The sequence below is a fragment of the Trichechus manatus genome, unplaced genomic scaffold (genome assembly GCF_000243295.1).
Source record: "Trichechus manatus latirostris isolate Lorelei unplaced genomic scaffold, TriManLat1.0 scaffold00078, whole genome shotgun sequence".
Classification (NCBI taxonomy): domain Eukaryota; kingdom Metazoa; phylum Chordata; class Mammalia; order Sirenia; family Trichechidae; genus Trichechus; species Trichechus manatus.
Genome location: NW_004444014.1, coordinates 573803 through 590292, shown reverse-complemented (window position 1 = coordinate 590292; position 16490 = coordinate 573803). Strand labels below are relative to the sequence as shown.

The following is a 16490-nucleotide window of genomic DNA, read 5'->3' as shown; positions in this document are numbered from 1 at the left end:
CCTTCATTTATAAAATGAGTGCTCAATGCTACAGTCCCACCACCAATGGGCTCCATGCCTTGAATTCTTGTAGTACTGGGGTTGCAGCCATTGTTATTTGTCATCTCACTCTGTATTCCTTATGTGTAATGGGCATATATCTGCACAAGGACAACCGGGACTAAGGCGGCAACATGAGGATAAAGCAAAACAAAATCGAAGGATTCTAAAGTAAACTAAAGGCATAATCCCACCCTTCTACTGACTCACCAAATAAATTAGCTTGCCACTAAGTGTGCCAAATAAAGCTAAGAAATTAAAATCCTCTAAGCGCTGGAGCCCTGGTGGCACAGTGGTTAAAGCACTTGGCTGCTAACCAAAAGGTAGGTGGTTCGAACACTTGCTCTGTGGGAGAAAGACGTGGCTGTCTGCTTCTATAAAGATTTACAGCCTTGGAAACCCTATGGGGCAGTTTTACTCTGTCCTTTAGGGTCACTGAGAGTCAGAATTGACTCGAAGGCACTTGGTTTTTTTAGGCTTCAAGATGATTTTTTAAGGGTTTTTCACATAAAAACTTCAAGCCTGAAAAATCCATTTCCTACAAAAGTATGTAGATGCCTTTGTTACAGAATCTACTGATGTAACAAGGTCATCTCAGGAGACAACAAGAAATTCCTCCTTTTGCACATAAGGCCCAAATTTCCTGTGCTCAATTTGTGTAATCAGATACACAGCATGGAAACAGGAGGCTGATGTAAGACCTGTGGTTATCCGAGGTTAACCGATTCTGAGCATCCCAGCAAGTGGTGGTCCGTCGTTCTTCCTCCATCCCTCCCTATAAACACCATCTCCCCTAGCTTCTTTCCTTTCTTTCTCTGTTTTACTCTCCCCTTCCCCTTTTACTATGGTCTTTACGTTGGGCCACTGGAATACTAGCGTTTATCTGACACAGAAAACAGGGGTGAGGTACATAGCTACTATAAATTGGGGGCATCCCAGAAGTTTGAATCCTACTGCCTTTAAAATCATGGGAATATCAAGCTAATGATACGAGTCTGCTTAATCAGCCATTGATTTTTTAATGTATAGAATGTGTTTTACAAATTATCTCTGTGAAGTTTTAACCTCCAGCCATCTTGCACTGTTTTTCCTCATTCTAATTACTCAAATGCTTATAAGAAATGCCAACTGATTATTAAGTTAATAAAATATAATTAAACATCCAGGAATTAAGGCCAAAATATCATAAAATGAAAAACAGAAACTTTTTCCCTTTAAATAAAACTGATGAAATATTTATATAGTACTTCCTGTCCATCAATGTAAATAAGTGAGAGTTGACTGTCCTGATTTTATGCAACTGGTCATTTTTAGTTAGTATGACATAATCAACAATCAAATACAAATTAGTTGCTTAAATTCAGGATACATACCTGGGGATCAACTGGAATAAGGGAAAGAAAATCCAAACCTAAAACAAAAATGCTCTGTTAATAGTTGTCTCTTTTATTTTGGAGGCTAGAACTATTTCCCAAAATCATTTTGTATTTATGTCAAGCCACAAAACATCTGGGGTATGAGCTTACCCACTCTGCCACATGGAAGTTTTACAGCATGATCAGTAATATTTAACGTGCATAAAACCCAAAGATGAACATATTCCTTGACAAAACAACTGGAAAAATCACATCCCAAGGACTCAAAGGCAGCAGTCCAAAAATTCCAGAGAAGTAGGACTAGTCAAAACAAACTTATCCCCTTTGTCACTTAATAGAATTAGAAGCAATAAAAACGATGAGATAATGATCTGGAGTTAGACCATTAAAAAAAGCTTAGGCATTTATTTTTTAAGAAATACACCACATTGAGGTTCATCTAGAATATCACGTCTTAAACAGACGTCTATTTCATTGAGTGCTCTCTGTTCCCCTGCTCTCACAGCAAGGGTAGCACAAAGCCAATGCTCTGCACAAAGCCAGCCCCCGGTAACTGCTGCTCACTGCCAAGCTAAATCTTACCAAGATTAACTGGATTCTAAGCACACATAGCTTTCAAAACCAAAGATTTAAGATTCTTAAATTACGTTTTAGAAATAGGAATGTGGAAAAGTTTGCCTAGTGATACCATTCTAAAGTATTAAAGTTGTAACAATGAATAATAAAAATTTTTCAGATCTAAAATGTCTAATAATAAACTGTAAAGTCAGTTCCCCTACACTTTTCTGTTCGAGTAAATTCTTTTCGATTATTTCAAATACATTTTTTAAAAATCACACACTCGGTATAGCTCACTAAGACAGGCCAATTTCTACTCAACTTCATGAATTTTTACATGCTGACATTGGATGTCATCCCAGATATAATAACCACACAGAGTAAAAGTCTAATACTAGACTCTTACTCAAAACAGGTAACATTACGGGAGACAATATTTTAAAATTTTAATAACCAGTATAATTTATAAATGAAAAATGTTAACGTATACTCCCCTATCATCTATAAAGATGTTATAAACATGCTTATCAAGTGATATAAGCTATAGCACCAATCAATTTTTAGATCAATTTCAAAGTATTTTTTAAATTGTTGACAAAATTTTTCATTTCATATGGCTGTCACTAGCCTATATGATGCAGGGGTTTCAGCCAAGAACTTGACATAGGGAAACATATCAAACTTTTCAAATAACTTCCCCATCAAGTTGATAATCATTAGGTGATATAACTCAGTAAGTGGAAGGTTTTCTCTTCACATTAATACTGTTCATAAAAATTAACCCTCTTTCTGCTTCTGCTGAACAGTAATTCAAAGTTTGTCTAGCCTTTATAATATCTTCTGAAAGTTTATATATTCAATATCTCTATTATTAAATCACAAAAACAGTTTATTGGACTATCATTTAATGGGTTTAATTTTGTTTCGCTTCAAATGGTATGTTTTTCATTTTTATAATAGCCTCTCCTTTTATAGTTTTATTTAGTTTTATATGGTCAATCATTTTTAATGTTTGCTCAATCAGTCCATTGTAATAATTGAAACCTCTTTTATAAAGCTAAAGAAAGTATCTACATTTCTGATGGAATATTTGAAGCTAAATCACTAAAAAAGACTCATCTTCTAAACATTTATTCCCCATTTCATAATTTCAATTAAAAGGCATACACAAAGCTTAATATACTTTTCAAACTGTTTTTGCAGCTCTACCTCTAGAGGCTGCCCATGGAGGTCCAAAGACTTCCTATCTTTATTATTTCAAGTCCCAGCTCTTCAGATACATTGTTTAATTCTCTTTGGTGATCACTTCATGTGTGACAGTAGCTATAAAAGTCTACTGAAAAAACATCTGAGAGATTTACCTGATCTCTATCTTTTGACAACCTTATCCAGGGATAATTGAATACAATATTACACAATGCCATAATTAAAATACCTAGAAATTTTTCTAAAATTCTGGTTGAAACTCCAGATTGTCTCCTTTTGTATAGGTGCTGTCTATACAAAGTCCAACAGGGTTTTATTGTAAATATGTCTCAGTAAAACCATTTTTCTCAAGTACTAACACTGAAGTTTGATATAATGTTTCAGATGTTATTCCTTCTAATAAAACGCTTTAAACTATTATCAGTCTTGAATTTTATACTTCAAGTAGATTATTAAAACTTACATGAAATAGGTGAGGTTCCAGCAAGTGCCTGAAATTTTACTGCCTTCTGTGTAGCAAAATGTCATTTTCTTATTCCACCGTAAGTTTCAATCGCAATGATAAGCCATAATGATGTTTTTATGCTCTCCTAAAAATTTCATGCTTGAAAATGCTTATTTTTACCTAATGTTATGGATTGAATTGTGTCCCCCAAAAACATGTGTTGTAAATCTTTAACCTCTATGCCTGTGGTTATAATTCCATTTGGGAATGGGTTGTCTTTGTTATGTTAATGAGACAAGATTACTGTTAGGTGTGTTTTGAGTCAACTTCTTTTGATAAAAGAGATTAAACAAGCAAGCAAGCTAGTGAGCAGGGACGGAGTAAGACAGATGCCAAGACACATGGAAGTTTCCAAGGAACCAGGAAGCAGAAGCTGAAGAGACAACGACATTCCTCCAGAGCAGACTGAGACAGAAAGCCTTCCCCTAGAGCTGGCACCCTGAATGAGGACTTCTAGCCTCCTAATCTGTGAGAAAATAAGTGTTTGTTGAAGAGACCCACTTGTGGTACTTCCATTATAGCAGCACTACATAACTACGACAGAACTTGGTACCAGAAGAGTGGGGTGCTGTACTAACAGATACCTAAAATGTGGAAATGGTTTTGGAATTGGGTAAGGGGTGGAGGTTGGAACAGTTTTAAGGTGCCTAATAGTAAAAGCCTAGATTGCCTTGAAGAGATTGTTGGCAGAATTATGGATATCAAAGCAAATTCTGGTAGGGGTTCAGAAGGAAGTGAGGAGAGCTAAAGAGGAAGTCTCTATCATCTTAGAGACTACATATGGTGCCAGCAACAGAATGTTATTAGAGATGTGGACATTAAATGTGCTTCTGTTAAGACTTTAAGAGAAAATGATGAACATGTGATTGGACAACGGAAGAAGGGTGATGCTTTTTATGCAGTGACAAAGAACTTGCGTGAATTATGTTCAAATGTTTGCTGGAAGGTAGAACTTGTAACTGATAAACTTGGGATATGTGGCTGATGCGATTTCTAAGCAAGATCTTAAAGGGGGCTACATGGTTTCTCCTTGCTGCTTACAGTGAAATGTGAGAGAAAGAGGTGGACTTACAAAATGAACTGTGACATATCGTGGGGTTGTTAACCATTGTCATAGGGCAATACACGTACTGTTTAATCAGAAACTATTCTGTTCTGTAAACCTTCATCTAAGTACAAAAAAAGAATTATCTATGTGAGATCAAACTGAGAACAGAAACTCAAAAGGTTTGATGGGAAGCCTAGAGGGCAGTGAGTTGAAGATAATGGTGATGGAATAATTTGGAAAAGGATAGTGACAATAGCAACACAACTAGAAGAACGTAACTGATGTCACTGAATTGTACATGCAGAAGTTTTTGAAATGGTATATCTTTGGCTATCTATATTTTCACCAAAAAAAAAAAAAAATGGTCCTCCAAGATCGAGAAGGGAGAATGTTGACATGTTGTGGGTTTGTTAACCAATGTTATAAAACAATATGCCTACTGACTGTGTAATGAGCAACTATTTGTTCTATAAACCTTCACCTAAAGTACAATAAAAAAAACATTAAAAAAAAAACTGTGAAAAATTAAAGATTTGGAAAATTCTGCTGTACAAACTAAGGGCACATGTCTTAGAATGTTCACCAAGATGTGGCTACATAATCTTTTGTTACAGAGATTAAGCCTGTGACTGATGGCTCTGACCAACTACCACAGCAGAAAACTCATCAGCTTAGACTGAAGGAAACAAAGAAAGCAAGCAAGCAAAGAATGCTGTTTGCCTCTTGGAATTCTACAGGCAGGAAACAGGCCAAAAGAGCTACATCTGTTGCTCGTCAAGAAAAGAAAAGGGCCACCGGTGGAGCAGCTCGGGGATCAGCAGAACTTTGGAAGGAGCACAGGAAGCAGGGCTGCACTGGTTTCAAAGGGCGGAGTGGAGTCACAGCCTCCTAGAGTCAGATCTTCATCAACTCGGTTTCGGAGTGTGGGGCTGCCGTTCACGAATGCCAGGGGGATGGGGCCACTACCCAAAGCTGAGGGGGTAGGCTGCCATGCCGAAGGGTCAGAAGAGCGGGGCTTGCTGAGGCCGAGGGGGTGGGGTTGCCACTCAAATGGACTAGGAGAATGGGGCCACCCAAAGCAGAGGGAGCGGAGTTGCCATCCCAGTGGGCCTGGAAGGCAGAGTTGAAGCCCAGGGCCAAGGGCACTCCACTCAGAATCCAGAGGGCATGGCCAACACCAAGAGTCTGGAGGGCGGTGCCATTGCCCAGATGGTCTCAGACAACAAAGGATTATTTTCAAGCCTTCAGAGATAATGTAAATAGTTCTGCTAGGTTTTAGACTTGCTTGGTGTCCTTATCCTTTCTTCCCTCCAATTTCTCCCACTGTAATGGAAATGTCCACCTTTTACCCGTTCCACCATTGTACTTTGGAAACATAACTTGTATTCTAGATTTCACAGAAGAAGAAGAATTTTGCCCCTGATGGAACACGCCTAAAATCTCACTGATATTTGACTGAGATGATTCAGAACATGAGATTTTGGGCTTGGAGTTGATTTAAAACTTTTAGGATGATGTGATAGGGTGAATGTGTTTTGCATGTGACAAGGACATGAATTTGGGGGGGGGGGCAAAGGGTAGAATGTTACGGATTAAATTGTGTCTCCTCAAAATACATGTTATAAATCCTAACCTCTATGCCTGTGGCGCAGGACAAAGATGTGGCAGTCTGCTAATGTAGAGATTTACAGCCTTGCCCTATGGGACCAGTATGGCAGTGGGTTTGGTTTTCGTTTTGATGCCTGTGGTTATAATCTCATTTGGGAATGGGATGACTTTGTTATGTTAATGAGATTAGTGTAGGGTATGTGTAGGATTAGTGTAGGGTATGTCTTGAGTTAATCTCTTTTGAGATATAAAAGAGATTAAGCAAGCAAGCTAGTGAGCAGAGATGGGGTAAATTAGATGCCAAGACAATATAGAGTTCTCCAAGGAAGCAGGAAACAGAAGCTGAAGAGACAAGGACCTAACTCCCAGGGTTGACAGAGAGAGAAAGCCTTCCCCCCTAGAGCCAGCACCCTAAATTTGGACTTCTAAACTGTGAAAAAATAAATTTGTTTGTTAAAACCACCCACTTGTGGTACTTCTGTTATAGCAGCACAAGATAACTGACACCTAAAAAACAGGTAATGTTTAAAACTCTGATCGTACATTCTAAATGTATTTTGTTTTATTAACACTGATAAAATTGTAATTTTTTACTTTAAATGCATAATTCTGTGAAACTAGTTTTTCTCCTTATTGATGACAACACATTTTCTCTTCTTGAGCCATAAACTTTTACAGAACACGACTGCTACATGATTAAATATGTAAATGTTTACCACTTTCAAATTTTATGACACAAGTCTTGAGCACCATTCACACCTGACAATACGGCACTAGCAATAAGGCAGTCATAGTTTTTCTTGAAATAATCAAGCTGTTTTCCATTCCATAAATACAAATAATCTGTTTTATTTTGTATTCATTGTTGCACAGTATCAGAAGATGCTCCAAGCTGCAGTTCATTATTAATATCATTTCTTCTTTGTTCTCCTGCAGATTCAGAAGATTCATGTTTATGATGTTTAAAAGGAATGTTAAGAAATGTATTAAAACTTTGTCATCTCTCCATTCCCAGTGTTTAGTTTTAATATTTTATTATAAATCCTTAAATTTATATCAATATTCTGTACAATATGACCAATTACATACAAATTATGCACAAAATCAAAGTTATTACTACTAATTACAAAAGAGTACATTAACAATAAAACCAAAGTAAAAGCTAAACTCTTTAGATGTAGTAGCTGCTACATTAATTCACAGATAACAATAAACGGGTAATTCTTCTAAACCACAGATATATGTAAGAATGCACGAAAACTGTGTGCAGCCCAACAAGCCTTGAACTGGCAGATGGTTTTGTGAATGGTTTTCAGACGCTACTACATAACAGGAGGCCCCATCAACAAGAGTCATCATATTCTATGACAAATTTGCTTAAATCATTGAGTTTATATTGGAATATTAAGCAATGTTCTAGGGAAAACAGCTGGTAAATCTTATTCTATTTATTTTATCAAGCGGTAAGAAAGCCAGTATCACCATACTGGTTTATACTTCCTAAGTATCAGTCCTGCATGTTAGTCTTATTTCTTCAATTAAAAAAAAGAAACAAAAAGAAAACCCTTGCCATCAAGTCAATTCCAACTCATAGCGACACTATAGGACAGAGCAGAACTGCTCCCATAGGGTTTCCAAAGCTGTAATCTTTATGGGAGCAGACTGTCACATTTTTTTCCCGCAGAAGAGCTGGTGGGTTCAAACTGCTGACCTTTTGGTTAACAGTCAAGCACTTTAACCACTATGTCACCAGGGTTCCTTATTTCCTCAATATCAGCTTGAAATGCATTTTATCAAATATACAGTTCATACACATTTTACTGTAATTTGTCAAATTTATATTTTTTTTAAAGAAAGAAAGTCACTTTATGCCCAAATTTTGAAACAATGTAAATAAATTCTTCCAAATGAAAAACTCAGCGAGACTGATAATTTACAGGGCAAGTGATTTGTCGATTCTGTCTGTGCTATTGCTAAATGGCCAGGGTCACGTAAACTAGTCAACAGGAATGTTCATTATCTTTTGAATTCAAGGTCTTTAGCAAACAAATTCTTCTGGAATGCTTATTCACAGCACATATTAAGATGACACTTGGACACTCTTAAACTTCACTTAAAACTAGCAAAGTGATTAAAGCAATACAGAGTTAGGAATTAACAATCTCTGAGTTTCCATCTTTGTCCTGGACCACAAAACCTCACTTTACCTTAGCAACAAGCCTTGTAGACAATACTTCAAAATTGTTGCTAGCTGGCTTTACAAAGAACTTTTGAAAATACCAATTCCCAAACTATATATGGAGTAAACATATATAAGCAGCAAAAGATATTAACTTTTTTTTGGATTGTTACTAGTTTTAGTATATTCTTTTCCATTGAACTTTATTCAAATAACCTGAACAAATTTCAAGTGACAAAAGTACCTTGGGCCAGATAACACAACTATCAACTGTTTCAATGACATAAATTTTGCTGAACAGATTTAAGTATTATGCTTAAAATAAAATAAAGACCTTATTAAGAGGTTGAAGAAAAATAAATCATAGGCCAAAATCAACTCCGTAACAGGAGGAGGGAATTGTGCTCAACTGAAAAGGTGAGAAAGCAGATCATGAATATAAGAGACACTGGGTCTAACTTGCTGAAATGACAAGAAGGTCTGCCCCCACCTCTCCGCCCCCAACCAATGGCTGTGGAGAGAGGGAAGAAGAACTGGGGCAGGGGAGGGGGAGTTAAATTTTAAAATATGGCCTTGGTTGCTTAAGTGTTAAGTACTAAGGTAAGTCAAGTAATTTTGAATTTTTCCAACTTTAGAGTTAATATGCATATAAAAGATATCTCTAAATTTTAATTAAGTACTCCTCTGGAAAAACAGTTGGTATATCCTGTCCTAATAGTGGGGAAAAAAATCCACAGGGTAGAGCTGGCAGCCAAATAGACCCTACACTACACCATAGTATATTCTGATGAGCTACCAAGAGTGCACCACATATGAGAAAATACTCTCCCTAACCTGTGAAGCTTCTATGATAAATAAACCAAGAAAAATTCTCCTAGTACAAACTGTCTGTAAGGGAGAATAAATTCTATAAAAAAATTATCTACTATCCTACAATATTTCCTATCATCAGGAACCTACAGATTGCTCTGCAGTAAAAAATGATAACATTTGAACATGACATATTAAAACAGATATTGCCTTTACATGAAACCTTTCAAATTTCCTTTGCACTTCTATTTAAATTTTTAAAACTATTATTTGCTCCACAAATTAAGATTAAAAATAAATAATAAAACTGATAAAAAGCAAAACAAAACTCTCCACATACCTGGCAAATCTGATGACATGCTTGATATTGGCGTGTGGTGGAATGGTACTGAGTAGTCTGTTAATGAAGGCGGAATAGCAGCAGGATCAACCGAAGTCACACTGGGCACCCTTACAGAAGATGGCTGATACATGAGAACCCTGTTTTAAATAGCATGGGAAATTACAAACAATCTGGCTGTTAGTTCACAGGAGAGAAGGGCTGCACCACTGGGCATTCTCAATTGTAAGTTCACTAAGTTTCAACACAACTATATGGCAGCTACTCACTACACAGTACTCCTCTCTACTCTCCTCTTTCATAACAGTCTTCATTTTAACATGAATGTATCTTGGCTCTCACCAGCAGCTGTGACATAAGAGCAAGTTGGCATTAAAACATAATGTACAGTGCTGGAGTAATACACATTTTCATCCAAGAATAGAAACATACTTTACATATGCTTTATTAAGGATTCCTGGTGGTGTAATGGTTAGCACTCCACTGCTAACCAAAAGGTTGGCAGTCAGAACCCACTCAGCAGCTCCACAGGTGAAAAGACCTGGCAATCTGCTCCCATAAAGATTATAGACTTTGGGGCAATTCTAATCTGTCACATGTGGTCACCATCAGTCAGAACCGACTCAACGGTGCCGAACAAACAACATGCTTTTATTAACGTATATGTAACATATGTGGACACTGGTAATTTTATCTATAAAGAAATTTAGAACTCAAGTTGTTGTTAGCTGCTTTCAAGTTGATTCTGACTCATGGTGATCCCATGTGTGCAGAGTAGAATTGCTCCACAGGGTTTTCAAATGAAACTTTTGGAAGTAGATTGCCAGAACTGTCTCCTGAGGTGCTGCTGTTGGGTTCGAACTGCCAACCTTTCATCTGCACCATTCAGGGACTCCAGAATTCAAGCGGGGGATTGCTAAGATTTGATTTAAATCTTGCTATAGCTCAACCAAAAGTTCTTCAATTCAAACTTGGATTCTAATCTGGGCATCACTTGAGAAAAGCCAATCCTAAAGCCCATCAGCCTATGGTGGTATAGGCAGCAATCAGAAATTAGGAGGTGACTACTCAAAATTTCACACAGAATATTAAAAACGCTGGCTACCCTGATACCACCTGTTCTTTACTCTTCTAGCAGGGTTTATGACTTTCAAGTAAGCTGTACATGCTAAAAGTACAAATTAAACATACAAAAAAAATAGTTATTTCAAGAATCAGTACAATTAAAGTTGTTTTTTTTTTTAAGTTCAGATTTTAACAGTTATGATTTTACATACTTCTCATTTCAACTGCATTTTCTCTTATCCCAAAGTAAACAACCAGAAACAACTTCAGTGCATTTAAGATCCTAAACAATGTTATTTATTGACCCTATGGCTGACAATGGTCATGTTGCCAACATAAGCAAACAGGGACTAAAACATTAAGGTTAACATCCTAAAGCACTGCAGTCAACTACTGGTACTGTAAGCCTAAGGATTGAGGCACAGAAATCTGTAGCTGGACGGCATTTGATTGTTATAAAGATGAAGAAAGTGAAACCAGCAGAAACTTAACAAATTAGAACCATGGGTCACAAAGCTGTCCTTTCCTTTAGTTGAAATATGCTATTATTGCTTAGATTATTAAATAGTGGCAATAAGAAATGATGACATATTTGCATACGTTCTTAATGCTCCAAACAACTGACAAACTATTTCATAACCTCTATTTAAATCTCAAACCATTTAAATTACTCATAACCTATTTAGAGTTCTTCTAAAACTGGTCTGCATTGTGAAATGAGGACCTTGTCTAGCTGTCATTCTGTACTATTTCTCAAAATTATAGATGCCAGTAAAAATGTGAAAAGTAAAGTTATCTTAAGAGTACATATGCTTAGGTTGGCAACTTAGTCTCAGAAAAAATAAGTAACATAGGAGGAATATGAAATATGTGTGAGGCAATAGCATGAGTCTGGTATTTCAAAACATATTTTCCAGAGGTAGATGAAGATGAGAGGAAGTAATCTTTCAAAGGTTTCTTCGCTTTCAGTGTTACCCAAAGACCTGAAACTACAAGCAAGGCGTAAGCAATGTTAGAAAAGGAGACTCTAAGAGGGGGAAAGACAGACATTGAGATGAAATAAAATAAGTTATATTTTATTTAAAGCTCATCTTTTTCTGGAGGTTTGAAAACAGTGGTCTGCTACAGGGGTGAAAGTAGGACGGGGGTGGTCACCAAGTGTTTTCTAATTGCACATGATCCTACCTCCCACACAGGAGTGCACATCACAACAAACTGAGGAAGGGAGCACAGGGTATAAGAAAGAGAAAGAGATTAGGTTCGAGTTGGTGCTGTGGTAGGGGTGAAAAAAGTGGCTCTGATTATTCTGGCTGCCTCAAAATATTAATACCTTAAAGTTTTTTTTTTTATTTAATGTTAGAGGCAAACTTTTCAAGACCCCTCCCCCCAATATATATATGTGTGTGTGTGTGTGTGTATATATATGTATTTTTTTTTCACTTATCTTTAAAAGTTCCACTTAAAAGCACATTTAATCTATCACTTTATCTCAGTCATTTAAAAACTAAAACTTCAGGTGTACAAGACAGAGGCAATGCTTTCCTTCTTCCCACCCCAGCTTCTCTTCCTTTGATATCTCATACTGAGGATTTTCTTTTCGTCAATCCTGAATTGACCCTTAACTTTGATCACATTTATAGGAAGCAACGACAAAGCTCATTTTCTTCCCCTGGCCCCTTTCCTTACACTTGTAGAGGAGTTGGGTCAATACAGAAACATATTATCACCTTACCAACGCCTAATTATTGCATATGTTCTATCCTCATGAAACTTTTCTTTAAAAGGTTAAATAATGATTTCTTGTTTCTCCAAAACCAAAATGCTGACTGCCACATTACGAGAAAATATCAAAATTTAGTGGGGTTTTAAGTTATTAAATCAATGTCTATAATCTCAACAAACATTTGAAAAACTAAATTTAGTGCTGGTTAATTATTACATGGAAAACCAGTTAATATGACTACCATTCAAATTTATGCACCAACCATTAACGCCAAAGATGAAGAAATTGAAGATTTTTACCAACTTCTGCAATCAGAAATTGATCAAACATGCAGTCAAGATGCTTTGGTAATTACTGATGATTGGAATGCAAAAGCTGGAAACACGAAGGATCAGTAGTTGGAAAATATGGCCTTAGTGAAAAAACAATGCCGGAGATCGCGTGAGAATTCAGCAAGATCAACAACCACTCACTGGAAAAGCCTTTTTTCAACAACATAAACAGCGACTGTACATGTGCACCTCATCAGGTGGAATGCACAGGAATCATATCAAGTACATTTATGGAAAGATGATGGAGAAGTTCAATAGCATCAGTCAGAACAAGGCCAGGGAACAACTGCAGAACAGACCATCAACTGCTCCTATGCAAGTTCAAGTTGAAGCTGAAAAATATTAAAACAAGTCCACGAGAGCCGAAGTACAACCTTGAGTATATCCCACCTGAATTTAGAGACCATCTCAAGAATACATTTGATGCACTGAACACTAAATGTCTGAAGACAGAAGAAGACCAGGGATGACATCAAGGACATCATACATAAAGAAAGCAAAAGGTCATTAAAAAGACAGGAAAGAAAAGACCAAAATAGATGTCAGAAGAGACTCTGAAACTTGCTCTTGAATGTCGAGTAGAAGAAAAAGCAAAAGGAAGAAATGAGCATGTAAAAGAGATCAGAAGATTTCAAAGGGCAGCTTGAGGAGAGCAAAGACCTGGAGTTAGAAATTCAAAAGGGAAGAACATGCTCATCATTTCTCAAGCTAAAGGAGCTGAAGAAAAATTCCAAGCCTTAAGTTGCAATACTGAAGTATTCTATGGGCAAAATACTGAATGATGCAGGAAGTATCAAAAGAAGATGGAAAGAATACACAGAGTCACTGTACCAAAAAGAACTGGTCCACGTTCCAACTATTTGAGGAGGTAGCATATGAGCAAGAACTGATGGTACTAAAGGAAGAAGTTCAAGTTGCACTGAAGGTATTGGCAGAAAGCAAGGCTCCAGGAATTGATGGAATACCAATTGTGATGTTTCAACAAACAGATGCAATGCTGGAAGTGCTCACTTGTCTATGCAAATAAATTTGGAAGACAAATGACTGGAAGAGATCAATATCGTGCCCATCCCAAAGAAAGGTGGTCCAAAAGAATGTGGAACTTATCGAAAAATAATACTAATATCACATGCAAGTAAAACTTTGCTGAAGGTAATTCAAAAACAGTTGCAAGAGTACATTGACAAGGAACTGCCAGAAATTCAAGCCAAATTCAAAAGAGGACATGGAATAAGGGATATCACTGCTGATGTCAAATGGCTCTTTGCTAAAAGCAGAGAATACCAGAAAAATGTTTACCTGTGTTTTATTGACTATGCAAAGGCATTCAACTGTGTGGATCATAACAAATTATAAGTAACATTGTGAAGAATGGGAATTCCAGAACACTTAACTGTATTCCTGAGGAACCTGTACACAGACCAAGAGGCAGTCATTTGAACAGAACAAGGGGATATTGCATGGTTTAAAGTCAGGAAAGGTGTGTGTCAGAGTTATATCCTTTCACCATACTTGTTCAATCTGTATGCTGAGCAAATAATCCAAGAAGCTGGACTATATGAAGAAGAACACGGCATCAGGATTGAAGGGAGACTCGTTAATAACCTTAAATATGCACATGACACAACCTTTCTTGCTGAAAGCAAAGAGGACGTGAAGCACTTACTGATGAAGATCAAAGACAACAGCCTTCAGTATGGATTGCATCTCAACATAAAGAAAACAAAAATACCTCACAACTGGACCAATGAGCAACATCATGATAAATGGATAAAATATTGAAGTTGTCAAGGATTTCATTTTACTTTTATCTATAATCAATGCCCACGGAAGCAGCAGTCAAGAAATCAAACGACGTATTGCATGGGCAAATCTGCTGCAGAAGACCTCTTTAAAGTGTTACAAAGCAAAGATGTCACTTTGAGGAGTAAGGTGCACCTGATCCAAGTCATAGTATTTTCAATCGCCTCATACGCATGCGAAAACTGGATAACGAGTAAGGAAAACTAAAGAATTGATGCATGTGAATTATGGTGTTGGCAAACAACACCGAATATACCACGGACCGCCAGAAGAATGAACAAAACTGTCTTTGAAGAAGTACAGCCAAAATGCTCCTTAGAAGCAAGGATGGGTGAGACTTCATCTCATGTACTTTGGACATGTTATCAGGAAGACCAGTTCCTAGAGAAGGACATCATGCTTGGTAAAGTAGGTGGTCAGTGAAAAAGCAGAAGATCCTCAAGGAGACAGACACAGTGGCTGCAACAATGGGATCAAACACAGCAACATTGTGAGAATGGCGCAGGACCGGACAGTGTTTCGTTCTGTTGTACACAGGGTGGCTGAGTAGGAAATGACTCAACGGCACCTAAACAGTAACAACAAATTCCTATTACCTGATCTTTGCAACCATTAACACAAATCGGACTCTCTATAATATGGTTAAACTTAGTGGTTTTTAATCGGATTGGACTGTCAAATTCCATACTGGTAGCTTTTTATCAGAATCTTCAAAAGAATCATATTCAGATTAGAAAATGATTCTAAAGCCTATGCAAAAAAGATACATTTATAAATATGGAATAAGTGGGACTGTGGAGAAATGTAAATGGCTATGTTTAGTGAAATTATGAATGTAAAAATGTGATGCTATAAACTAATGAAAAAAATATTTAGAATTTGTTACTGCCTCCTCATAGGATTGGCAAATACACAGAGGCATATATATACGTTATGCACGTGTACTCGTTTCCTTCTTATTCAACTATTTATACACAAATTGTTTTGTGACATTTGGTTGCAATCCCTGCAATGTCTCAACATTCTCCCCTGCTCCACCCCAGGTTCCCCATTTCCATTCATCCAGTTTTTCTGTCCCTTCCTGCCTTCTTGTCTTTGTTTTGGGAAGGTGCTGCCCATTTGGTCTTTTATCTATGATTGAACTACTGTTTGTTTTATAGACCTGTCTAATCTTTGGCTGAAGGATACACTTCAGGAGTAACTTCAGTTCTGAGTTAAAAGGGTGTCCAGGAACCACAGTTTTGGGGAGTTCCTCCAATCTCTGTCAGAACAGTTAAGTCTGTTTTTTTCTGTGAATTTGAATTTTGTTGTACATTTTTCTCCCCCTGTCTAGGACCCTCTATTGTGATCTCTGTCAGAGAGGTAGGCTGTGGTAGCTGAGCACCATGTAGTTGTTCTGGGCTCAGGCTGGTGGAGGCCATGGTACTTGTGGTCCATTAGTCCTTTGGACTAATATTTCTCAGGTGTCTTTGGTTTTCTTCATTCTCTTTTGCTCCGGGCAGGACAGGACCAGTTGATGTATCTTAGGTGGTCGCTTCATAAGCTTTTAAGACCTAAGATGCTACTCACCAAAGTAGAACGTAGAACATTTTCTTTAACTATGTTATTCCAACTGACCTAGATGTCCCCTGAGACCATGGTTCTCAGCTCTGTCCCAGTAACTCGGCCACTCAAAGTGTTTGGATGTGTCTATGAAGCTTCTATGACTTTGCCTTGGTCCAAGTTATGCTGACTTCCCCGATTGTGTATTATCTTTCCCTTCACCAAAGTTACCATCTTAACTACTATCTAGTTATTCATTTCCCCTCTCCAGCCCTCCCCTCCCTCGTAACCATCAAAGATTGTTTCTTTCTGTGTGGAAACCTTTTCTTGAGTTTTTATAATAGCACTCTCATATT

General features: G+C 37.2%; 1 protein-coding gene across 6 annotated transcripts in view; it reads right to left on the bottom strand.

Annotated features, from left to right (window-relative positions):
• The window catches only part of PIAS2 (protein inhibitor of activated STAT 2), a 112423-nt gene that overhangs the window by 7396 nt on the left and 88537 nt on the right, over positions 1–16490 (bottom strand). For 4 of the 6 annotated variants that reach the window (XM_023735375.1, XM_023735378.1, XM_004380876.2 and 1 more), the window contains exons 12-13: positions 9670–9809; positions 1413–1450 (exon numbers count right to left, since the gene is read on the bottom strand). In XM_023735375.1, coding sequence (XP_023591143.1) covers positions 1413–1450; positions 9670–9809 — 178 coding nt within the window. Of the gene's footprint in view, positions 1–1412; positions 1451–6865; positions 7271–9669; positions 9810–16490 lie in introns of those variants that run through there. The other 2 variants (XM_023735377.1, XM_004380877.2) reach the window with 2 other exon arrangements.